This window comes from Xyrauchen texanus, chromosome 17 (genome assembly GCF_025860055.1).
Source record: "Xyrauchen texanus isolate HMW12.3.18 chromosome 17, RBS_HiC_50CHRs, whole genome shotgun sequence".
In the NCBI taxonomy this organism is placed as follows: domain Eukaryota; kingdom Metazoa; phylum Chordata; class Actinopteri; order Cypriniformes; family Catostomidae; genus Xyrauchen; species Xyrauchen texanus.
In genome coordinates, this window is record NC_068292.1 from 40,994,189 (window position 1) to 41,020,978 (window position 26,790).

Here is a 26,790-nt window from a genome sequence, read left to right on the forward strand (position 1 = left end):
CTCAAATTCGAATGAATGTGGTGGATTTGTTTATAATCGCTGGTCCTTGAGGAAATGGACTATATAACAGGACACAGAACCTAAGAATTAAATTGCACATGACCCAGCATTTTAGCATGTTGCACGTGCAATTTCCCCAAACCCACTTTCGCCTAAACTTAGCGCATGCTTGGACGAATATACCAACTTCTTGGCCACGCCAACTGACTATGTGATTGTGACTTAAGTGCTAGTGCTCTTAAAACTGGGCCCAATATCATAATGGTTCATTCTGACTTACTGTAAGTACAACGATAATATAAAAGACAATTATTTAATTTTACAAACAGCATATCTCAATAGCACGTTAACTCTTTTTCTCACAAAGGGATTCATATATTTCTGGGACCTTGGTATGAAAAAGTTTGAAAACCCCTGATCTTACATATGTTTACATAGAAAGACAATTGAAAAAACAGTGCAGATGGACATAAATCTGTATTTGGAGTAAACGGCCCCTAAGGCAACATCCTAACTGAATTGGTACCTTGTAAATTGCTGATTTGGAACGCTCTGCACAGGCAGCAACCAGCACGGGCACCCCACTAAATAATGTTACAATGCTCTAATAAGCATGAAAATACATAGTACACACGGATATATGATAAAATAATCTAAAAATTACACTTTAACAATTTATATGCATACTTTTTAGTATTGAATGAAATATTAGTATATTCAATTCAAAAGAGCTCATTGTAACGCATTCTAGGATTACCTTCTCCATGAAGCATACACGCGATGCTGACTTATATTTGGGCCATAAGTATATATCTTAAAAGATAATTATGGTTCCTACCATTTGGAACAGCCCCTGCACATGCTTTAAAATGCAGTCTATATAGGCAGCTCACTAGGTTTGGGAGTTTAGCTATGGTGTTCTTTGTTGTACTGAGTTTACTGAGCAACTTGTGATTTTATGCAAACCACAGAGCTGAAATATGCAGACATTGACCCATTTAAAAAACAGTTCATAGCTTAAATGATGAGTCACAAATTAAGTTTTTGTCTCCATTCATCCAACTAGATGCTACTGCAGCTAAACTAATAACAAGATGAGAGGCTATAAAACATCAAATATGTTTGCTGGATTAAATGCTGGCCTTAATAAGATCTTTATACACCAAAACATACTTTTCATCAATATGTTTTAGGAGCCCTGCTCAATTTAGCCATTAACCACGTATTATTAAATTGCAATATTCATATTTCATATGTTTGTGGTTCAAGGATATTTTATGTTTATTCAGAACAAGCATGCGTCATATTTTAAAATGTAAATACCTGGGTGCACATCAAAGATCTGCACAACAATAATTAAAGAAACCCCTCAGTTATTAACTGGGTTTCAGATACATTGATGCATTTCCCTGTTGAACAACTTTGATTGATTGCATCCTGCCAAAAAGAATAATGCAAAAGAACTGTACTGATTTACAGCAGGCACTGTAGTATACTTCATAAATCACCATATCTAATGCTAATCCAAAAAGATAAATGAGAAACAGAAAGCAATTTTAAACATAATACAACTTAAAAACAATGCTCATTTAAAATTCAATAAAACAGAATAATACAACAGCAGCAACTATCAAAGCCACAGACAGAGTATATTGAGCTTACAGCAAAGTAACTTCACAAGATTCTTTTATTAGGATGATGGTTACTAGAGTATTTGATGCAAAGTAGTTATTCAATGGCTCCTGAAAGTATTATTAGGATATTGAAGCCACACTTAAATATGTATGTGTGTCATAGCACTTGGTCTGATAGCTAAAAATAAAAACATCAAACCAAGTGGAATTTATTTTATGGAAAAATAGCACAAGCACATATTTAAAGCAAAACATTTAGTTAAAAGATGTTTGGTGGGTTGGTTTTGACTTTAAAATAATATATATACTGTTCAAAATGAAGACAAAACACATTTTGAGTAGACTCAAAATTTCAAAATTGATTCATCGATATTTTTAAATATTCACAGAAGTCTCCATGTGGCGATTTTAATGAATTCAAATATTCTCCTAAATACATTTTAAGGTAAATATTGCTTTATGATTTATATTAGTGCATATTAGTGAAACTCATTAAATGGCATTCCTTTCTCTGTTCAACAAAACAGAGGCCCCTGATCGGCCCCAAAGTGTGTCGGCCCCATATGCCAGATTACCAGCGAACAACATTGTGGAAAACATGCCTTTATTATTTTTATTTACATTTTACCATATTTTAGGCATTTAAAGGTAACACTTTACAATAAGCTGTTTGTTAATATATATAAAATGTACCAAAGTAAATTTTGACCATTTATTAATCTTGTATAATGTAAATGTATAGAAATACAACTCTTTATTTTTTAAAGCTTGATTTAATGAAATGTACGTGCTGTATAACACATTTGGCTGCAGTTTTCTAGGGAAATGTCCAGCTAGGGGCGCCAAAAGCAAGTAAAATGGTGTCGTATTCAGAGGTTTTAAAATGCAGACATGAAATGAAAAGCACATTTTCTGAAATAACCATGTTATTTAGCATCTATGACTCTGTGTCATCTGTCATGAACTCTGTGAGTTCACGGCTGGACTTCACTCTTCCGACTCTATGAGGTGAGTTGGAATAAGTGTATATATGATGGTGGGTCTGTAATTCAAGTGTTAAAATGTATCGTTTTTCAATAGATGCATTAGAGTAAAAGTATATCGATATCATAAAATAGCATGGTCTGAGTAATAGAGAGAAAAATAAAGTCATGATTTGAGTGAAAATGAATAAAACACACAGTTGTTGTTCCGTGTCTAATGTTAATATTCACATGGAAACTTCAGGGAATTGTACCTAGAGACACTTATAACAAGTTTTGCAAAAAAGTATATAGTCACGTTTTCACTGTTATGGGGTAGTGGTGGCTTGGTGGTCAAGGCTCTGGGTTACTGACCAGAAGGTTGGGGGTTCAAGCCCCAACACCGCCATGATGCCACTGTTGGGCCCTTGAGCAAGGCCCTTAACCCTATCTGCTCCATCAGCGCCGACTCATGGCTGACCCTGAGCTCTGACCCCAGCTTAGCTGGGATATGTGAAAAACAAATACATTTCACTTTAAATATGCAAAAATGTATGTAAAATGTGTAACCAAAATAAAGGCTTCAATTCTACTATGAGACCATGTTGTTGTTTTTTTCAGTTTGTTAGTTACTATTGCATTATTAATGTTAACATACACAACTTTAAATAATACAAAAATGTATTAGTATATTTTGAATTTCACTTTCATCATGACTAAAAAGTGCTGAAAAGTGTTACTTATTTTAAAGTGTTCCCTACTTGCATTAAACATTTGCAGTGTACCTAACAATGGCTATTTGATCTCATCTGGAAAAAAAAAGTTTTTTATGCCATTTCAGAGCAAATACATAAATATCAAGACATAGAATATCCTCAAAAGGCTATATTGTTTTAGCTATATTATCCAGCCCTAATTGTAACTGTAAACATGGCTCAGAACGTTCAAAAAAGTTTTGGCTTAATTTTTTGCAGATGCCAGTTGCTTTAATATTTTTTTGTCTATTTATAAGCCTGGCTTATGGTTCCAAACACAATATTGTGGCCACTGCATCTCTTTGACACTCTACAAAAGCAAAAGATTGGCTCATTTTAATAAGAACAACTCTAGAAAAAATCTAGAAAAAAATCTAGAAAATGAAAACAAGTTTCTTTATGCTGTTCACCCAATCTCTAGCATTTATATCTTACCTCTGCATATTGGAACAGGAAAATCCCACACGGCTACATCAGACGTGCTGGTCACACAGGTGAGCTGTGCGTGACCATCCAATGTGTATCCAGACACACAGTGGTACCGGATTCTGTCTCCCACATTGAAGCTTGTTCCGTTCAGGACACCTTTAGCAGGAACTCCTGGATTCCCACAAGAACTGCTTTGAAGTTCTGCACAGAGAAAGAGACGAGATGTAAGACACAGATATGGATCATTCCCACCATATAGTCGCCATCATACATGTCTGATTATATTGGCTGAAATGTGAATCTTTTATAACATTATCACTACAAAGTGAGCATGTAGGGGTGAATTTTAAATAATTGAACTACACTGGTTTTGCAGATGTTGGCAATATATTAAGAAATATTCTATAATAAATGTATTGGTTTGTCTTGTGCATGCTTAAAAACTATTTCCATACTTGTAATCTTGTAATAACCCTTTTTAATAACTAACAATAGCCAGTTCCTTGATGATATCATCATTCAGGAAGTCACATAATTTTGGTGGAAAACAACAGACAAACATATTATTATCATTATTATTATTATTATTATTATTATATATATTTTTAAGATCAAATGTGAGTTCTAGAGGTACTGCATAACAGGACTTGACCCATATTTTAATGCAACATCATCGGCCGGCTGATACATGTAATTTTATTCTTAATGTATAACTGATCTTTGGTAGATGTAACAGGCCAATTACTTTGGTTGCCGAGCACACATTCATCAGGAAATAATGAAAATCCTAAATAAAATATCAATTTGTGCATGGAACAAAATGGTCACATCCTACAGCAATGAAATATCTAGTCTAGTAGGATACTTATAGATAAAAAGGATCTGGCAAATGCAGTCGACTGTCATTTCACAACCATCTGACGCTTGACTAATATGCCTCATTCTCTGACACATTTCTAATCGTCTGGGACACATGTCTGCATTTATGATATGTTAAGCTTGCTTATCTTTGATACTCTGTAAATCCGCTACGAACACCTGCCACAACTGAAATAAAAAAGTTCAATCTTTACTGAAAAGACCTACTGTATGTGCTGCCCATCTGAGACTGTCAGTCAGCTTATAAAAACCAGTCAGCCAAGCCATGCTTAACATAATGCACTAGACATTATAAATGTATCATTGTGCATACTGCCTCCTACATCCTACAAGCATACGACTCCTACATGCTGATTTTGAAGGGGACAAAATGACAGAATATAATATGTAAACATATATGTTTTCACTTGTAGTTTACAAAAAATAGCAAACTAGAATTGAAAGGATGAGAACAGAAAACAACACAACCCAATGGAACAGAACAGAACATAGCAGAATAGAATAGAACAGAACGTAATAGAACAGAACAAGGCCTGAATGTTTTCCAGTGCATCTGTCAGCTCATCTCTGGTCGCGTCAGAATAGTCCCATTGAGCTTCACGCCTATAATCTGCGGTAATGGAAGTATTCCCTGTTCATTACAACAAGTTGGATTGCGTGGCTCTCTTTATTATAGCAGTCAACTAATTGGGCCAGAGTAAAAAGAAATCAGAGTAGAATAAAATAGAATGATAACAGAGAACAGAAAATAACAAAGCAGAAGACATCAGAATAGAATAGAATGAGAAGAGAAGAGAAGAGAAGAGAAGAGAAGAGAAGAGAAGAGAAGAGAAGAGAATCATTATATGAAATAGTACCGAGTAAGTACTACTGTAGTTTGCTGCGCTTTTTTTTACTTTTCTTTTTTTTTTATCGCTGGCCTTTTCTGCATATCGCGGTGGAATTTTGTGGTCCGTTCTGCATAACCTGTTTCGCGGCCAACCCACCGACCCCAAAGTGTGTCGGCCCATATGCCAGATTACCAGCCCAGCCCTGACTGTGACTGCCTTAGCTTTATACTGTGAATTTTGGTGAATTTATTAACCCATCCAGAAACTCCAAGCCTACATACAAAAAATGCATATAATGCTTCACAGCATGTGAACAATACAGTGAATGCCTTCGAAAATAGGTAGACTAATCTGTACCTTGCTAATTTAATGCACTTTAATGCATGTTACTAATGCATTACTAATGTAATTTTGCATATGTGTTGCTACTGTGTTTTAGTACCACATGCATTTACTAATGTGTTACTAATGTGCTATAATATATATATATATATTTATTTGTTTTCTCCAAATCTGATCTTTCGGACTAATATATGCACAAAAAGTTATATTTTTGCTGTCTACCCTGAACAAGGCCTGGGTATGAATGTTTTCCAGCACATCTGTCAGCTCATCTCTGGTCAAGTGAGCTTTACACCTCTGATCTGCGGTAATGGAAGCGTTTCCTGTTCTTCAACAGGTTGAATTGCTTTGCTCGCTTTATTATGGCAGTCAAATAAACCCAGGGTAAAAATGAACCAGGTTTAGTATAGAAAGTGTGTTGATGTATTACCTTCGAAAGAGGTTTTTTTTTTTTGCTATATCAAAGAAGCAATCACAAACTTGGTCCCTCGGCAAGCTGAAAAAACTCTAATACAAACAGAAAGGACATGACAAAAGACTCCATTTGATTGTACTGCGGTGATCTGAAGGATAGGCTGGACACTAGCCGACTGCAACATTTGAAGCTGGAGATTACATTTAGACAGGGACTATTCCATGTAACTGCTACTCAGGAGTCCTGATGTGTAAAAATAAAATGCCATTTATGTCAAATATGACAGTAGCTATCAACAGTGGTTTTGCTTCAGGATCCATATTTTACATTAGACATCAAAATGGTGTTCCAAGATTCATTCAAATATACAGTTTTATAGTACAAACATTTAATTAATAAAATGCATTAATATATTACAAATGCTAAAGGGTTTGTTTTCTTGGCAGCAAATAATTCAACAAAGCATTTCCGTGCATGATTTTACACCGACTGATTTAAAGTCTTTCCATTATATGTGTAAGGTCATAAACTGGTCGACGCTATTAGATTTAATGTAGATTACCCTGATGCAAACACCTTTACTGGGTTCTTACTGGCTTATCCAATGTACACACATGTTGTGCACATACCTCTTCACAGTTTGACGTCAAAAGCAGTGAATTACACGATTAATTAAAATCTCATGTAAATGCAGTTTTCTAGCTTTTTTTTCTATCTCTCTCTTTCCTAGCATTTGTCCCAAGTAGCTGCAGGATCCGCTTCATGACAGTCCGCATATGTATATATATATTTGATTTGGCACAAGTTTTACACCAGATGCGCTTCCTGACGCCATCGCCAGTGGCTGATTTGACTCTCACTCACACAGACAATTTTAGAGTCTCCAATTCACTTAACCTGCATGTTTTTGGACTTGTGGGGGAAACTGGAGCACCCAGAGGAAACCCACGCACACACGGGGAGAACATGCAAACTCCATACAGAAAGGCCCTAGTTGAGCCGGGACTCGAACCTAGGACCTTCTTGCTGTGAGGCAACAGTGCTAACCACTGAGCCTCCGTACCACCCACACTTGTTATCCAAGCAGTGGCGGATGGTCAGAGGAGGCCGAGCCTCCTCAAAACAAATTTACAAAATAGCCTAATGCAACCCCAAAAATGGTCAATGTAGCAAAGGTTCATATTTGGCTCAAAGGATCAAGTGGGAGCAGGGTGAACAGTCCAAAGTAAGTCACTTTTACTCGCAACACTTTTCAGTGTACATAAACTTTGCTTTTCAGCATACTAAAATAAACAAAGATATGCTTTTCAGCAGTCACTTTCCCACAGTCTCAGCTTCGTCCTCTCTCTCTCTGAACTGGGCCGTCTTTTACCCCCCCCCCCCGACTCTAGAAACAGTAATTAGACACAATTAATCTCAGGTGGATGTCCTTATCACTTTCTCTCTCCCCAGATGGGCGCTCGACCACGCCCTCGCCTCCACAGTCTAATTAACAGTTGTAGTTTTTTTATCAATTTACCTACTAACATCCACAACACAGATGGCTTTAATGGAAAATATGATCCATTATAATTTAATGGAGTTTAAATTACTGTATGAATCGGTATAAATGCCAGAAGAGGCTGACAGCATAAAACCTCATATCATTAGTAAACTGACCAATCAAAAATGGATATTCAAATGACGCAATGTCATCTTGTTCTGTTCAAACAGCGTCCAAAAAAGGTCCAACGGAGTCAAAAAGACATTTGCCTCTTTCCGCATTCATAAACATTTCCGCTTCATCAAGCCTATTTGTGGTTAACGCGGGGAAGAGAAACTTTCAAAATATGCCAAAGATGGAATCAAATGTAGTGGAAAACCTAAAAACGTGTGAAAGACTGAATCGTGACAGGATCATAAATACATTTGACACAATGAAGCAGTGGAGGATGGAGTTCATCTTCACAAACAGTATTTGGTGAGTAGATGTTACTGTACATGGAATGAGGCTCTCCGTTCATTTGTAAATGCTTGCATTGATTGTAGTCTGTTACTGGCACAGCGTAATTTGTTCTGTTTGTTTGTTGAATTTACAAGTGCTGAGTTGGTGATCAGATAGATTAAAAGACAACAGTATTTCTCAAAACATCCGGGATATAACATCATTTGTGCAACTCTAGACCCACTGCAATACTTTATTAGTTTGAACTTTCAATAATGATTTATAAATTAGCCTCCTCAGTAAAAATCCGTCATGGAACGCAACTGTAACCAAGTGGACAAAAGTGTCAGTAAAGAGCATGCATGAGATGAAATATGACACAAGTGAATTATATATATATATATATATATATATATATATATATATATATATATATATATATATAACAACAACAAAAAAACAAGGTTGATATCACTTGTGAACAGTATTTTTATTGGGTGTCCAATTTTATTGGATGTCCATTTCCAATCAATCTGTAATTTTGCTAAACTGAAAAAGTTGAAAAATTATGGCTGTGAATATTTTTTTTTGTATATATATATATATATATATTTTTATAAATATCACGATTAAGTTATTGCACATGATACATTACTCCAAACATTAAACTGTTGATACGCACACCCTTTTCGAGCACAAACCATGAAAATGACACACCTGAACTTAAACGGTTGTATTTACTGAAGCCTTTGGAGTATGGACATAGTTGTAGTATCCTTTGAAAGAAGACACTTTGGGCTTTATTTCACAAGGTTCAGAATTAATATATGTTTTTGTGCTGAACATGTTTTCATAATCTAAAAACCAATAATAAAAGTGCCAAGACAACCCACAAATACAATGTTCTCAGAAGTTGCTCAGATTGCAGTTTGTTGAAGAAAAATGACGAAGAGTAATTCTTTCAGGCGAGATCTCATGTAAACAATGGAGAATATATTTTCTTTTATGGATAAAAAGTGCTATTTTATGTTTGTCAATGATCGCTTGTCATTGACAATTGACCCAAATGTGTTGAACTGGATTCATCTGGCGATCGTGTTTTCATAATAAAGGTATGAAGTCCCGTTTTGATATTGCATGTTTTCATTTGTACTCCTGCACAAATAACTAAATTGCAGTTTCTGGAGCATTACTATCGTGAAACAGAGATCGAATGTTGAACCCTAAGACCTTTGAAAAGATGCATAATTTGTTAACATTAATTAAATTTATAGACGGTAAATTATATATTAAATGTAAGTAGAGTGATGTCACCACCACGTGCGGGGGAATTGCGTATCAACAGGTTAAAGAAATCATAAATATATCTTCTTAAATCATAATAACTTTATACTTTGTCTCAAAGAACTTGCAAGAAATTGGTTTGTCAAAATGTATGTGTACATCTTAAAATGTTCCTTTTTAAGTTAGACACATTTTTTACAGGTATCTTTGATACAAGTATATGCATACATGGCGTTTAATCAGTGGACATGTTGCAATTTGGGCAAAATCTGCAGCCATTTTCCAGTGGATTTATTTTCGTTTTTTTATATATGATCAAATGGGCAGATTCAATTCACTTCAATCTTTATTGGCAAGATATACTTACATTTACATTTATGCATTTGGCAGACACTTTTATCCAAAGTTACTTACAGTGCACTTATTACAGGGACAATCCCCCCGGAGCAACCTGGAGTTAAATGCCTTGCTCAAGGTCACAATGGTGGTGGCTGTGGGGATCGAACCAGCGACCTACTGATTAACAGTTATGTGCTTTAGCCCACTACGCCACCACCACTCCAGTACTTGAGTGTACATTGCCAATGCATTATTAAGACACCACACATATGAAACACTGAATGCTTAAGTTTAATTTGCTGAAGTTTAAATCTCAAAACTATTATTTTCTCTAGCTGCTGTTCAGACTCATGTACACCTCAGGTATACCTGGCTGCAGCTTGCAGAACAGCCACATTCTTCAGTCTCTATCATGCACACACTGGGTTTCTCTCGGGCGGTATCGCTTTTGAAACTGGTTCAAAGACAGTGGGAGTTTTTTGGCGATATGAAGCTTACCCTTATCTCTCGCACACCTAGTTAGCCACTTGCAAGTGCACTGCTCCACACAATCAGTTTGTTTTAGGATATTGTTACATCCCCAGATAAATCTAGGGGAGAAACAAGTAAATGTTTGAGCGATGGTCAGTCCACAGTACAACAGACAATGACTTTACAGTTTGAGTTTTATTTACAATCTAATATACTTCAAAACAAATCCAAGATGGAAGCAATAGACTTAAGAAGGGGGAAGGCCAAAACAACAAACAGGAAATGTAACAAAAATGGCACCCACCTTCCTACAGCTTCTGTAATACACTTTAACATAACTAATAAACTTGGAGTAAGCTTGACCAACTGCAAGAACTGAAGATCTCAGACAATAAAACACCAAGACTACAACAAAGCTACACTACGGAATAACACAATAGCTCAACAAGCACTAGAGCAGAGAAAGACACCATTCTGGAAGTCAAGCTTCAACTTCTTTGTTTTCCAGCACTTTTAAGTAGGCAGCCTCCTGATGACAATGAGGTTCAGTTGGTGACAATCAGCTACCTGTTAAGCAGAGTAGGAGGAGCCACAGAGGGAATAGAAAACAAAACATGCACAGAGACATCACAAAGCAACTAAAAATAAACACATTGACATGCAACACCACGTGAAACAAAGATGTCAGCACTAATAATAATAAATAAGTCCCCAGGGACGTAACAGATGTGCATTCAAGTCAATCATACATCTCCTGAAAATGTATGCCAGTTTATGCCAATTTTTGCCACAGGGGAAAAACTTTAGTCAAGAAAAACACTAGTTTCGCCCATTGTAGAAATATGATTCCCTAACCCCGCCCCCACCCTAATCAGAGCCTGTAATGCCGAGCAGCCTGCCACCTGGACACATTTCTTCCATCGTATAACGTCTCAGGGAGGAGAAAAAACAAACCGACACGGCGATAGTTGGCATACATTTATTATGCACGTTAAACAAAAATATTAATCGCAAAAATTTTAAAAAGTTATATTTCCCAGCACTAGTGAAAATATTATATTGTGTTTAGAATACACAAATGTTAGCTACATTTCTAATTAGCCTTAGCAAAACAAAGTCTGCATTTTATTTCAAAAACGTAAAAAATTTCATGATGAGATGTGCAGGAAATAACACTGTGGTAGGAATTTTCATGACTTTAAAAAACAAACAAACAAACAAAATTACATAAATCTCCTGTGATGCTTGTACAGTACATACACTGTTAGACATTGTTAGTAAACAGTTTAAAAAAAAATAGTGAGAATGTAATTTTCTGTAAATCTACAGTGCAAAAAGTCCCCAAAGTTGACTAAGCACCCATATATTGTGTAATAGAGTTACCTTGCTAATCCCTCTAAATGAGCAAGTACAATGGCTTCCATATACTGAAGCATTTCATGTTGACTTAAACACAACACACTTCTATGTGTGGTCACCGCGCTCCCTTGAGGCAAGGAACTATGTAAGAAACTATTGCTTCTTTTCTCACATTTTTGTTTCCTCTTTCCTTCTGTATTTACCAAGAGGTCCATCAGCCTTTTCAGCAAGGCATCTGATCTATGAAACATGGCACGAGATCATGCTGCTTTGCCTGTCATTGTTTACTGAACAGCTTGTACAATCAACACAAACATAAAGATGTGTAACCATCTCATGTTGCCTGTCATAACCACTCAATGCAAGTTATACCTCCACCACATGTGACAAATGGCATATCTCTGTCAGAATGAAAGCTGCAAGATTATCTGCATTGGCTGCTAGTCTACTGGCAGGCTAGTGCTTTCATAGTCCTGTATTTTTGTCAAGTAATGCTAGGTAAAGCTTAAGGAATGTTCCAGGCTCAATACAAGTTAAGCTCAACAGTGTCGATTACTAAGTGACCAGTATATTAGGTACACCAGCACACCTAGTTCTTCATGCAATAATCTAATCAGCCAATCATGGAAGGAACAAAAAAACTCCATAAGATGCAGAGAAAAATAACCTTCGGAGAAACCAGGCTCACTATGGGGGCCAAATCCCCTCTAGCTATCCAGCATGAATATAATGCCAATATTACTTATGTATAGTGCAAGTCATGGTTTAAAATGAGTAAACTAAGTAAGTGTTAAGGGTCAACAAAGATTTTGTATGAACTGTAAGATTAATGACCAATGTCTTTTAAGTCCATCTTGGATTAACTGCAGAAGTTCACATAGATGTATTGTTCTTGTTAGTTGGCTGATGAAGGCTTTTGTTGGCAATTAATTGTATTCCATTTCAAGAGTGTAGTCCTTCATTAGACCGAGGTGATGCAGGCAGAGATCAGTAAAGTGTATCGCAGTTCAACCGGCCGGTAATTTCGGTGAGGTCTATCCAATGTCCAAGGTTCAGGCAATAGCATATAAAGTATACCATGTCTTATGGTTGGAGTTGGCATCAGTTCAACATCTGAAGGCCATCTTAATAGACTGAAGTGATGTTTGGCTGGCACCGGCTGCTATTAGTCGTCAGCACTCAGAGACACATAGCAGTGGAGTCCAACATGAAGCAGGAATGAACCTAGATCCAGCTGGTTCAGGTGAGGTCAGGAGCTTCAGTTAATCACACCAACCATCAGAATGGGGAAAAAATGTATCTCAGTGATTTTGAACATGACACGATTTTTGGGGAATAAGTAGGTGTACAGGTGTACCTACAGTAAAAAAAAAATTGTAAAATCAAACAAAAAATTGCTAATGCAAAATATACTAACAGAGCAGTCTAGAAATTAAGGAATTAAGCAAAAAAATATGACATTTCTATCATTAAAGCTAATGTGTGATTTTCCACACAATATTTACTCCTATCCAAGCTTAATATGCATTGACAACTCCAAAAGATGTCATTTGTAGGTTGATGTGTTCAGTAGGTTTGTAACAGGTAAGGATGGGCAAGGAGGAGCAGGGAACCAGCTGAGTAGTCAACAAAAACTATATAATTAACTTAAACATAAACACAGCAGCCATGTCTCTCTCTCTCTCTCTCTCTCTCTCTCTCTCTCTCTCTCTCTCTCTCTCTCTATCTCTCTCTCTCTCGCTCTCTCTCTCTTTCTCTCAAACTGTCATCCACGGCTCCTCTTTATCCCTCTCCCACTGATTGGGCTGATTCAGTGCCGGGTATCTATCGTTATGACCCGGCCATGCCCTCCTCCTCGTCACACTCCTCCACTGCCCGATACAGGCCGGGGGATCCTCTGGCCTGACGTATTCACCTTCCCTCCCTTCCCGGAGGTGTCCATCTACTGGCAGGTCTTTCACGCATCTCTGCAGCCCTAGGAGAGACGAGGAGAGGGAGAGGGAAAGAGCGAGGGGAAGAGACAGAGAGAGAAAACCTTGCTCTCCCGGTCCCTGGACATGCCGTCGCCTGGTCCTCAGCCGCTCCTCCGTCCTCTGGCGGACAACAGCCACTCCTGGTTTGGCAGACAGCAGCAAGTCCACCTCCTCCGTACCCTGGTGGACGGCAGCGCCAAGGACTCCACAACAGCGCAACTCTCCTTCTTCCGGGGTTTTGGCACCAATGTAATGGGTAAGCATAAGCAAGGAGGATCAGGGAACCAGCTGAGCAGTCAATGAAACTTTAACTACATGAATTAACTTAAACAAACATAAACACTCACACTGTGTGTGTGTGTGTGTGTGTGTCTCTCTCTCTCTCACTCTCAAACTGGCGCCCCTGGCTCCTCTTTATCCCTGATTCAGCACCAGGTGTCCATCATTACGGCCCGGCCATGCCCTACTCCTTGTCGCAAGGTTGTTTTCCCAGAATTTGTTCTGACTTTTGACATCTGCTCAAGTGTCTGCGCAACTAGCATCATCAAGTGGAAATGCATAGATAATCACTGTTTTCAAACAGATAACTAGGGCTGGGTATTGATTCAGATTTCCCTATCCGATTTTATTCTGATTCAAAAGCTCTTGTAACCCGGACACACACACACAAGATGAGACATTCACAATGTAAGTCAACAAACTGCTTTTATTAAATAAAGAGCAGGCGAAGGTACAGTAAGGAAAATCCAGGTGGAGAATGGTCAGGGAAAGCGTAGAGTCGAGAGCCGGGGAACGAGGATATAACAAAAGGGCAATAGCAAATAGAGTGGTCACGGAAAGCAAGGGGTCGAGCCGGGTAATCAGAATAACAATAACAAGAGGGCAGAGGACGGGAAAACAGTTAACAACTAGGGAGCTGGCAAGCTAAAAAGGTAATGAGTAGGGAGGTCAAAACTAGGTGAGACTAGCGGGGGTCAAGACACGGGGAACTAAATACTATAACCAACCCCCAACAAACGAAAGGATAGTGAGTTATATAGGGGCGAGTGCAGGTGTGAACAATGACAGGTGATGAGACGAGTGCAGGTGAAACTAATGTGTGGAGATAGGAAGCGCGTGAGTGCAAGTGGTCATAATGTTCAGGCTGATGAGCGGAAGCGAGCACGCCATGGAGTGCATGTGTGTCAGAGGGGAGATAGTTTACGAGCGAGAGCTCGTAATAGAAAAACCGGGCGTGGAAGCCTGAGGGAGGAAAAAGAGCGTACGAGCTCAAGGGGGCGGAGCGAGGGAGCGGGAAGCGAGCACGCTCGCGGAGTGTATGTGTGCGTGCTCGAGGAAGCGGAGATGGGGCAGAGGAAAGGGGTTCGTGACAGCTCTAGATTCAATTTGATTCCATTCTGATATTGATTCAGTATGATTCTGATTTGATTCACATAGGTACATTTCTGTAATGTCCATTTTGAAATAAATGTAATTTAATTTAATTTGATATATTTAACAGGCCTTACAGAAAACAGTGATTATTTTTGCAATTCTATTTGGTGGCGACAGTGATGCTTAAGTTACACACTTCACCTTTAATCTATTTTCAGGTCAAATAAATAATATTCATATCTTCATGACCTCAGTGCTAAGAGTACAGTGGGCAAACCGCTGAGGTAATTGCCTTAGAATAATCCCAGGAGATGAGCTATTCATCCCTCCATACGTCTAATGACTTTGCCGTCCTTGAAGATGATGGAAGTTTGCATCTGCATTAACGCACCCAACACACTTCAGCACACAGCAATCTTTATCTCAGAGACGGTCACTAGTCCCCATTCGTTCAGAGTTATAAAGCGTTCCACTGTATAGAAGCGATTAGAAAACACCTCAAAAACCTTCAGTCTCCACAGGCACCTTAAAACTGACAACACAAGGATTTTGTGGGTCAATGGAGATCATACTGTAATATATTTCAGAGACAATGGATAGTTCACCCCAAACAATATTTACTCATCCTCATGTTGTTCCAAAGCCACATTACTTTCTGTCCTCTATGTATCACAATTGGAGGTTGTGGAATTTACAATGGTTTTTGATTTATGAGTGAATGTAATAAAAATAAATGATGTTCAAACTTAAAGTTGGTATCGGATCCAGAGTCAAATGCAAAAATATTGATTTGGCCTCAATTTAAGTAAAGCTTATGTTAAGGCAATAATTTAGACAAAAATATTGTTTAGAGTAATACACTTAGAATTCAAATCTGTGGGCTAAAGTTGATGGTAAGTTACTTGCATAAGTACTACAACAATAGTCAGATTCATCAATCATGTAAATTAAAAGAATCGTAATTGTACTTCATATGTAGCAACTTGTTAGCAACTTTTGTTAGCATTTCTGTTTTAATTCACATTTCAGGTTTGACTGTGAGGAATTTATGTTTATCGAGCAAGACGTCAAAGTCTCATGAAGTACTGTTAACAACAGAACTTATTTGACTCATTAATCGAAAACCGCCATTCTAGAAACTCATTTGAAATTCCAGAGGCAACTCATGCTAATGCTAATTCTCTTCCAAATTAAATACAACCCGCACACCTTTATAGGACACACATTTTGCACACATTTCCATAAAAGCTCTTTAGTCAATACAGAAAATGTTTCCAAATCAATGTTTTGGGTACTCCTAGCATTTAGATGACCAGACGCTTTGCAGCGTGGCCTATTCATGCATGTTGTGACGACCAAGCATTAGTATGTAGATGAAGTGTGGCGTGGTATTTCCAAAGTCATTGGCATTCCTTTAAAGAGCACTGATTTGCAGAGCGAAAGGTTGAGATTCTGCTTGACTGAAAACCTGACTTGTACTGGAATGTGATAAATACTTTAAACAAAACATGCACAGAGACTGTCAAACATGGTTTTGGTTGTTTCAATGTGACGTACGCCTGACAAGTACGAAACTGAGATTTATTTTTCCTGTGTATGACCTTTCACTCCATCCATCTCACTCTAATAGGCCTAAACCATTGGCTCTCATGGGGGCGTGGAGGTATTACAAGGGGGGCGCAGAAGACACAAACACGATTCTCTCATCCCTCAATCTTGTGTTTCACGGATGAAAAAAATAATACTGATTTTGAATAACGAGGGTGAGTAAATGATGTCCATTTTTATTAAAGTTGATCAATATCATTAATCAGGTGCTGTTATTGTCCAGAGGTCCAGACCGCTTCAGAAGCAGTGCATAGATGGTGCGGTCAGGTGATACTTTCACTTTTTTCAGCACTGGCTAGGATGCGACAATCAGTCATTTATTATTACTGGATGAGGATTTAAAAAAAACGAACATTTATAGAGACTGTTTAATCTTTTAAAAGCATTTTTGTTTTTTCAGCAAAAACAAAATGATTTTCGATTAGATTTGTTGGAGGGGCGTGACCCTAAAAAATTGAGAACCACTGGCCTAAACATTGAATTTGTAAGCAATAAAAACATTGCACACTTGATAGAATGGTAAGGGATTTAAACAAAACCCTTATCCCAAAGTTTGGCATGTAACCCATGCAATTTTTGCACAACAGATTTTAACGATACCTCAAATAATAATGCTTGTTGAGAAGAGGCGCGCTATTACTTTCCAAAGCATTATAAACTTTTGGGAGTGATATCCACTTTAAAATACAGGAGTGAATCCTCTAAAGTATCGTTTCATATATGTACAGAAAACGCGATGGTTGACAGTGATGATACATATGTTGAAAACGGTTATTAGCTAAAAGGAACCAGAGATGTTGTTACATCTGTCAATTTTTTGTAAACCACTGTTGACAAAGGCATTGTGTTTTTTGTATGTACTCTGTAAGCTGCTGTGTTTAAACAGTGTGGAGTCTCTGCTTCTGGACCATTATAAATGGGTTACAATGACACCATGGGAGAAACTATGGCTGGAGAGAGACAGTATCAACATGTGCAGATGAGTCACGACAAATAGCCTACCTCTGTTTCTGAGGTTTTCTAGCATAATATCTCAGACAAAATGTCAGTGCCCAAAAAAAGAGTGAAGTCACTGCACTAACAACTATTTGTTCAGTTTGGTTCTGCACACTTTGTATGGATTAAATGAAAATTCATGGCCATAGAAACTTGGTGGCTGGGCTCTTTTGAATTGGACTAGTAACTATAGCAACACTTTAAAACCACTTAGAACATCTTAGGGACCATAGAGCAATCACATGGCAACCATCCATAACACCCTAACAATGTGGCGGCAAGATTTACAGACAAGCGCCACTCACATATTCTTCAGAAAAAGTAACGGTCTAGTTTATGGTAACAACTTTTATGATACAAACAGTGAGGTCTCATTTGGTGTCTCTGATTTCCAGTCACGCCTATAGCAACACCTGACAAAAAAAACATCCCTTCAAGAACTATAAAAGCCCTGATCATCAACGTTAGATGCATAAATATTAGCCAAAATAAGACTTGTCCCTGAATAAGTTCCTGAATTTCAGCGAAAACAACAATGACTCTTCCAAATTTATCTTTACTCTTTTTGAGACATTTGAATTGTAGACGTTTAGTTATCAGCATAATGACTCCCCTGCTCTTTTCTTCCCAAAATGTTCAGCTTCCTGCGGAGAAAGGTGTATTTCTTGAAAAAGCACTAAATCATATTTCTTACGCTTAAGAAGAGAAATAACCATCATTCTATTTATGGGGTGCCGCAACCCATTCACATTCCACGTGGAGAGAGACAATCCACTCATAGTAACATTTGACATTTTGACATAAAAAAATAGATAGATAGATAGATGGAATAGAAAACAAGATTATAAAGACCACATTCCAACATTAGTGCAACCATCAACTTTAGGGCAAACTCACTCTATTGAATTTATGAAGGACATCATTTGCTGTGGGCATGTGAATGTTTTATGGCCATCCTTAGCATCCATTCTCAATTTGGCCGGGAATAACAGTGCAGAAGCGACCTTCCATTGATGTTAAATTTTCTTGCATTCCTTGAATCGATTATGTTTCTCTCTTGTTGAGTTCGGAATATCTAGGTAAAAGAACATTAGTGGCATAAAATGAATGCCTACACTGGCTTAGAATTAGTTTTTTTATTCTATTATTTCTGAACATTGGGTTTATTAGATTTTAATTTATTTTACATTTACACTCTCTTGACAACTTCCCCCTCTAGTGCATCTGGTGCATTTTTTTCTCGCACACCTTGGTTTCCTATAATGAAAATAACTTGGTTGCCTTGCATTCTAATAAATAACATACAATTTGAATAATGCTGGAGTAAATTTTATATTTTAATTGTGAATCATCCATATGTTTGCTAAAATTGTGATTTAATTTTTTTGCCATATCGCCCAGCCCTATTTTATGATCATTTTGTTTTGTTAATATTCTCTTCTGTGTTTTCTAAGGAGCTGAGGGCCCAGTGTAGGGGGCTAGCCATTCACTGCTAAATTGTGCTGGTGCCCCTATCACATGCTGTGTGCTGTGTATTCACAACTGATTCACCTGTGTGCTTGTGTGAGTGAGTGTACACTTGTGGGTGAAGTATTTTGTTTTTATAGGGGGATCGCTGCGCTCAGCTATCCAACCTCCTCCTGGTAAACCTCAGTCCTCAGTGTTGAACAAGCAAAGATATGGTTGTTCTGTCTCTTTTGAGTGTGAAGCTTGTCATGAATCATGCAGCAGATTGTCTGTGATCATACTTTTAATGCACTTTTAAATAATGGAATGAGTTCCCTGTGCCCTTCTGATTCATCTGTTAAAATAAATAATTATTTTTGTACATTAGTATCCACATCTCTTGCCCTTTTATTTTGGAGTTACGAACCTGTGTGGCCTTTCTATTTTTGATTGGGTTACTATTTCCATGTTAATAACAGGGTTGGGTTGTCAGGGTTCCTATTGGTATTCCCTACAAAATATTAGCATCAGAGATAGCTAGTGCGCTTTTATCCTTTCCTTCGCTACACACTATACTACATTTGGAATCAGAAACAGAAAACTGAGTTTTCAACCAAAAGTGTAATAGTGTGGACACACTCGTTTGTGGCTTTTGACCATTTTAAATATGTTTTATAATTTGAAATGGATTCGAAAAGTGTCAGTAACTGTATTTTTTCCTGTTGTAGGCCTACATCTTGATTTTTAGACTACGTCTACACTAATACATAAGCCAAGATGGAATCTGAATTTTTGCATTTTCTGCACTTATTTTGAGGAATAATCTGTGTAACTGTACAGAAGGGGTTTAGACCAAAGTCTCTTTCAAGGCAAGTCAGTTCACTCGGCAGCCATCTTTGGAGCGCTTCCAAGCAGGCTTGGCAGCTATTTTCTATGTAAACAAGTGGCATAAAAGTACAGCTTCAAGTCCAATCTACTTGAATGAGGAAATAAATCCCCAAAACGGTTGGTCAAGATTGCAATCAAAGATTGCTGCACACCTGGCCCCTAATCAGGCTAATCAAGGGATAAAGGCCGACTGGAAGCTGCAGTGCGAGAGAAAGAGAGATAATTACGATCAGCTGCCCTGTATGTGTTTGTGTGTGTGTGTCTATTTAATAAAATATTATTTATATTGCTAAGCCAGTTATCGCCTCCTACTTTCCGACGCTGTCCGCGGGTCAAGTGGGGACTGGACTCCCCGACCACCTGGCGCGATGGAGCCGCTGCCAGGGGCGGAGGAGTGCCCTGCTGTCCCCCAGAAAAGCAGAGGGGTCGAGAAAAGGCCGCCGTCCGCAAGGGGAGGAGGGAAGCGACTAACCGACCGCCTGGAGTGGTAGGGCCGCTGCCAGGGGCGGAGGAGTGTCCCCACATTCCACCAGAAAAGCAGAGGGGCATTCTGTCCGCTTGGGGTCAGAGGTTTGACTCCGCTCCGCCCGGGGCAGAGCGGCTGTCGTCCACCTGAGAGTGTGGAGGAGTGATCGGAGACCACGCAATGGCGCATCAGACCGGGATAGTAGAGCGGAGGGGGGCGGGGCCGGGCTGGAATGACACAAGCCCGGTCCCCAATCAGCCTGATTAGGGGCTGGGTGTGCAGCATCACGACCCAGCCCTGCCCTCCAGTCTGTCACAATCTGATAACAATTGAATCATAATTTGAGCTTATTTAGCTCAGATCACACAAAAAAAAATACTATTTTCTCAGGCTAGTTCAGCTAATAGACATGCCCGTTCTCGAGTTAACTGACAGGCGATGTCTGTATCAACAGTCAAATGTGATTGTCTCTTTTACCTGCAAGTTGGGACTTCCTTTTCTACATCCATTGACTGTTGGACATTCCAATTTATCCCATTCATTTTAATATTAGCGGTCCATCTCAAGCTAAAAAATCTTTGTTTAAACATATTACATCAAAGTAATTTTGATGTGTAAGTAGCGCAAGTAGTATGTTTACCCTGTAAATGCAACTAAAAGAAGTATACTAAGAGTACTGGATGATGCAAGAGTGTGGAATGTTGGACACTGTGCACTCGGCGCACATGGCTTGCTGTACATAGCGGAAGGGGTGGAGTTACCGGCAGCGATGGTGATCTGGTAAAACAATTGTAAATAATGGTGAATATGATATCTAGTGAAACTTCTGTGAAGACAACACATTAAAAAACTTAGTTAAATGCTTTACCATCATACCAAGCTGTGTGGATATGTATATCATTGAGATAAAAGTGTTGCACTAAGGGTGGATAGCACGCTAAAGCTAGCGGCATCACAACAATTGAGATTGAAACGTCCCTTCCTTCTGTTAAAAGCTGACCGCTTCCGTGTAGTAAAAAAACATTACGTTTTCCATTTGGGACAATACTTCACTTTGAAAATTCATACACTACATAGCTGAGTGCATGGTATATTTTGTAAGTGCATAGTGTATAGTGTGCCATTTAGGACACAGCTTGAGAGTATTATAGTCTTGTTGGTAGCTGAAAGCATCATGAAATTATGAATTATGATACATTTTGTGAATGACAGACAATGACAATCTGTTAAGCTCTGTAAAGTTCTGTACGCGCAAATTCAGTATGGGCCTACTAATATGTAATTGTCTGAAAATGCATTGATTTTTCTACATTAACAACTGTCATCCACACACACAAACACAAACTTGTTTTTATATCATTGTGGGGACTCTTCCATGCATTTTTTGGACTAGAAACCTAACCCTCACAGAAACCTTTTTGCATTTTTACATAAAAAAAAAAAAAAAACATTTAGTATGTTTACTAAGTAATTTACCTCATGGGGACCACTGACTGGGCCCAACAACATAGTATAAACACGTAAACACACGCACACACACACACACATATTAAAATGCCGACTTTCTAAAATACTCTCTAGCACAGCATACTTTGGAAAACAATGATGTTAGGTAATGGAAAACGTCTTAACCACAAACTGAGTTTTCAATCAAAAAACATATTAGAGTGGACTTGGTCGTAGTGTTTTTTTAATAATTTTAATTAAGTTAGATAATACTAAAATAACTATTAAGTAATTTTCAGTCTTGGCCCTCCTGAAAGTTTGCTGAGGCTCCATAAACGGCCCCAATGGTTGTGAACCACAGCCAAATGGCTCAATATCTTCATTTACAGTGATCTATGGAGATGAATGAAAATGAGCCAAATCATCGCAAATTCAATGGCAATCACATGCCCTCCAGAGTGTAATATTTTACGAGATTAATATTCCAAAACCCATAAAAATCCAAAGAATATTAAACACAAAAGTGTGAGCCCAACCTGGACCATGGGACTGAATAATTCTGCCTGCAAAGACGGAGCAGATGGGGCTGCATGCTGTGGTCGGGTCAGGAGGGTAACAGGTGGAGTGAGTGATGGAGAGACGGAGACTGGTTGAAAGATGACAGTTACTTAAAGTGTAGATAATCCAGACACAACCAACAGCAGCCAGAGACAGAAATAAACTTGCTCACACAGCACAACATCTGCTCACATATTAAACATTCACGTTTGGGTGAGTTATTTACAGTGACATGAGAGATCCTAAACTGGTTTGTTGAGCTGGTTGGCAGTTAACGAGACACAGACAGGATTAGTTTCTCTACATATCATGAAAAAAACAGATTTTTATTGTTGTTTTGAAATAAAAGATAGAGCTTCCATCTATCTGTCTGTCTGTCTGTTTTTCTTTCTGCACATATGTCTGTCTGTCTGAGCAGTGAGCTTCCTAACCACACAGACAGCAACACCCTACAAATTGCCCATAAACTGCAATCTCCTAACAATCTTGGCAAATATGCAATACTCTAGCAAATCTTGAACACCCTAGGAATAACAGTGCATCAAACCACTCTAGTAACATCCAAGCAACCACCTAGTAATGCCCTAGCAACCATTTTAAACACCCTAGTTACTGTGTATCATATCACTCCAGCAACACTTTAGGAACCACCTAGTTTTGCCCAAGTAATGCATATCAAACCACTCTAGCAACTGCCAGGTAATTCCCTAGCAACCATCTTGAATACCCTAGTATTTTTGTGACATAGACATAGACATAAAATCAGCTTTATTGCCAAGTAAGTTTAAAAATACCGGGAATTTGTCTCAGTGACAGGAGCTTCTAGTGCACAGCAATACAAAATACAATACAAATCAGCATCAAGATATAGATAATAATAAAATAATTATACACATACTGTACGTACATACACACACACACACATACATAGATACACACATACACATACATAGTACAATTCTAATCCAAATCATGTACAGTGAATGTATTGTTTTTTTTCAGAGGAATGAAATGGCAGAAGAGGTAGATGTGTTGGATAAATATAAAAAAATGTCTAAACTGTTTATTGCACATAATTATTGCTCAATGGGGCAATTTTAACTGTTCATGAGATTGATAGCCTGAGGGAAAAAAACAGTTCCTGTGCCTGATGGTTCTAGTGCTCAGAGTCAGTGTTGGGGGTGTTCCTCCTAAAGTCAGACTCATCGTCATATCGGATGAGGCCAGTGACAGTGGTGTCGTCTGCAAACTTCAGAAGCTAGACAGAGGGGTCCTTGGTGATGCAGTCATTGGTGTAGAGGGAGAAGAGTAGTGGGGAGAGCACACATCCCTGGGGGAAACCAGTGCTGATTGTACAGGTGGTGGAAGTGAATTTCCCCTGTCTCACAAGCTGCTGCCTGTCTGTCAGAAATCTAGTTATCCACTGACAGATTGGCATGGTAACAGAAAGTTAGTGTAATTTGTTCTGGAGTATAGCTGGGATGATGGTGTTGAAAATGAACTGAAGTCCACAAAAAGGATCCTTGCATATGTTCCTGGTCTATCCAGATGTTGCAGGATATGATGCAATCCCATGTTGACTGCATCATCCACAGACCTGTTTGCTTGATAAGCAAATTTAATATTATATAGAAAGGGTCCATTAATGTTCTTCAGGTGGGCCAACATCGGTCTCTCAAATGATTTCATGACCACAGACGTCAGGGTAACAGGTCTGTAGTCATTAAGTCCTGTGATTTATTTATTTTTATTTATTTTTTGGGAACAGGGATAATGATTGAGCATTTGGAGCAGCATGGGACTTCACACTGACCGATTGATGTATTGAAGTTCTGTGTGAAGATGGGGGCTAGTTGGTTAACACAGGATAGAAGACACGCTGGTGAGATGCCATCTGGGCCTGAAGTCTTCCTCGTCTTTTGTTTCCGAAAAACCCGGCACACATTGTCTTTACAGATCTTAAGTGCAGGTTGAGTAGCAGGAGGTTTTGGTGTTTGTGTGAAGTGAAGATCAGAGTGGGTGTGGGGTGTGAGATTGGGCATTTCAAATCTTCAGTAGAACACATTCAGGTTGTCAGATTGTTGTTGGTCCACCACAGGTTTGGGGGTAGGAGTCCTGTAATTTGTAAGTTGTTTCATGCCAATCCACACTGATGCAGGGTCGTTAGCTGAAAACTTGTTTTCCAGCTTCTCAGAATAACTTTTTTTAGCCACTCTGATATCCCTATTCAGTGTGTTTCTGGCCTGATTGTACAAGACTTTATCCCCACCCCTGAAAGCATCCTCTTTGGCATGAAGAAGCTGTCTACAGGAGTTTTCCTGTAAACCATGGTTTATCGTTATTGAATGATAAATAAGTCCTAGTAGGAATGCACATATCCTCACAGAATCCGATGAAATGGTATCTGTGAGCTTGTACAGGTCTGTGGCTGCAGCCTCAAAAACACTGTAGCAAAATACCTTTAGCAGCGCCAGTCCAACCGCCTTATACTTCCCTAGCATCCATCTTGAACACCCAAGTAACTGTGTATTTAAACACTCTAGCAACACTTTAGCAACTGCCTAGTATTTCCCTAGTAATTCCCTAGCAACCATCTTGAACACCCTATTAAGTGCATAACAATACACTTTAGCAATACCCTTGCAACAGTCTAGTAATGCCCTTGCAACACTCTTGAACACCCTAATAACTGTGTAGCAAAACAATCTAGCAAGAACCTAGTAATGCCTAGCAACACTGTTGAACACTAGTAACTGCATAGCAAAACATTTAGCAACACCCTAACAATCACTAAAATCGATGTTCTAGCAACCACCTAGAACCAAACCACATAGTAAGGTCATAACAACCGACCAGCAAAAACACTGTAGCAATACACTATCAACTATACACAGCCTCAAGTAACACCCTAACAACCATCCAGAATACCCTAGTAACTGCATCTTCAAATAGCATTAGCATTGAAACAACTAAAGGCTTATCATTTAACAACTATTCAAAGTGCCCAAGTATTCAAATGTTTTATACTATGGTCCGTTCTAATACTCGATTCTGATTGGATAGAATGTATGTGCTAAAACTGTTTAATGCATAGGTAGTTCCAGTCAGTTTTAATCACTGTTATTATCAATAATAATGCTCCTTACTCTGCTATGATAAACATATTCTAAAATAGGTGCACTATCTCCTCAAAATGTGCGTCTTCGAGCCAAAATTCAAAGTTTGTCCAGAAGAACTTCAGTTTTCCACAGTAGTTGAAACTGCTGTACTGCTTAAAAAGGTTCTTTCCCAATCTGCACCTGTTATTGAAGAATGCACCCATGCAGTACCGCTGCTCCCTATACAAATATTACACAGTCTGCGTAGGGCACCAACTCTCAAGGGTGGCACCAGAAACTCCACCGGCTGCCCTTCCTCACATTAACTTTTCTCAAGGACCAGAGAGCAGTCGCGGAACGCAGGTATTGCCTCGCAGCTTGCACCACATCAGATTATCACCTCATGCACATTACCCACCCCCACCCTAGACGACCACAGAACTCTCCGTAGGGCATCAATTTGGCCAGCGCCAGCCCTGTCCCCATGCAAACTATATTGGACCTGACACCAAACCCATAGCAACGTTTTTTACTCACTGCAAAAAAGGTTATCCAATTACATTTTAAAGTCTAAAAGTTAGATTAGTGAAACAGCCAGTTTAAATCTAAAGGTCAGAGAGAGGATGTAAAATGTCCATAAAAAATATAATAAATGATGGCTGTTTAGCTACAAGAAACCTGACTTCAGGGGAAAATAATATGAAAAGGGTGTGAAATAAGGTCCTTTTTTGAATAGTTATCATTAGTGTAGTTTTAAGGAATGAATACATTACTTTCACTTTTCTAGCTGTACGCCCACTGCATGCTGTCAAACCCCCAGTGACAAAAAAACTTTTAATTGACTGCCAAAGTGTGCAATTTGCTTCTTCAAACCTAAAGCCCATAATAAATAGCAGGGAAAATTAAAGGTTGTGTTATGTTTCTCACCTTCGTAATATATTTTAAACCCATGGGCGCTTACTGCAAAGTCGCTGGTAAGACGCAGGGAAAAAATGGACCCGGTACTTGTGACAGGCGCCGGAACCTGGAATCCTGTTAACCTGTGTGGGAAAAGATAAATATTACTCATCCAGACAGAAAGTGGTGTGGATTATCTTACAAATGAACTCAGTAGCCCTAAAAAGAATTTGCACTACAAAACAAAATAACAAAACCGAGTCATCCGACTTCATACATCTACTTAAAGGTGCTATATGTAATATTTTTACTGTACTAAATCATAAAATATCCATAATATGTCATTAGAGAATTAGGAAACATGCTAAGTTGAAATACTGGCTTCTCCCATAACAATGCTACAGCCAGTATATTCTG

General features: G+C 38.5%; 1 protein-coding gene across 1 annotated transcript in view; it reads right to left on the minus strand.

Moving 5' to 3' along the window:
• Window positions 1–26,790, minus strand: part of LOC127657696 (CUB and sushi domain-containing protein 3-like) — a 390,710-nt gene that overhangs the window by 298,508 nt on the left and 65,412 nt on the right. Inside the window, 2 exon segments of the mRNA XM_052146537.1 lie at window positions 3,787–3,981; window positions 26,404–26,516. Coding sequence (XP_052002497.1) covers window positions 3,787–3,981; window positions 26,404–26,516 — 308 coding nt within the window.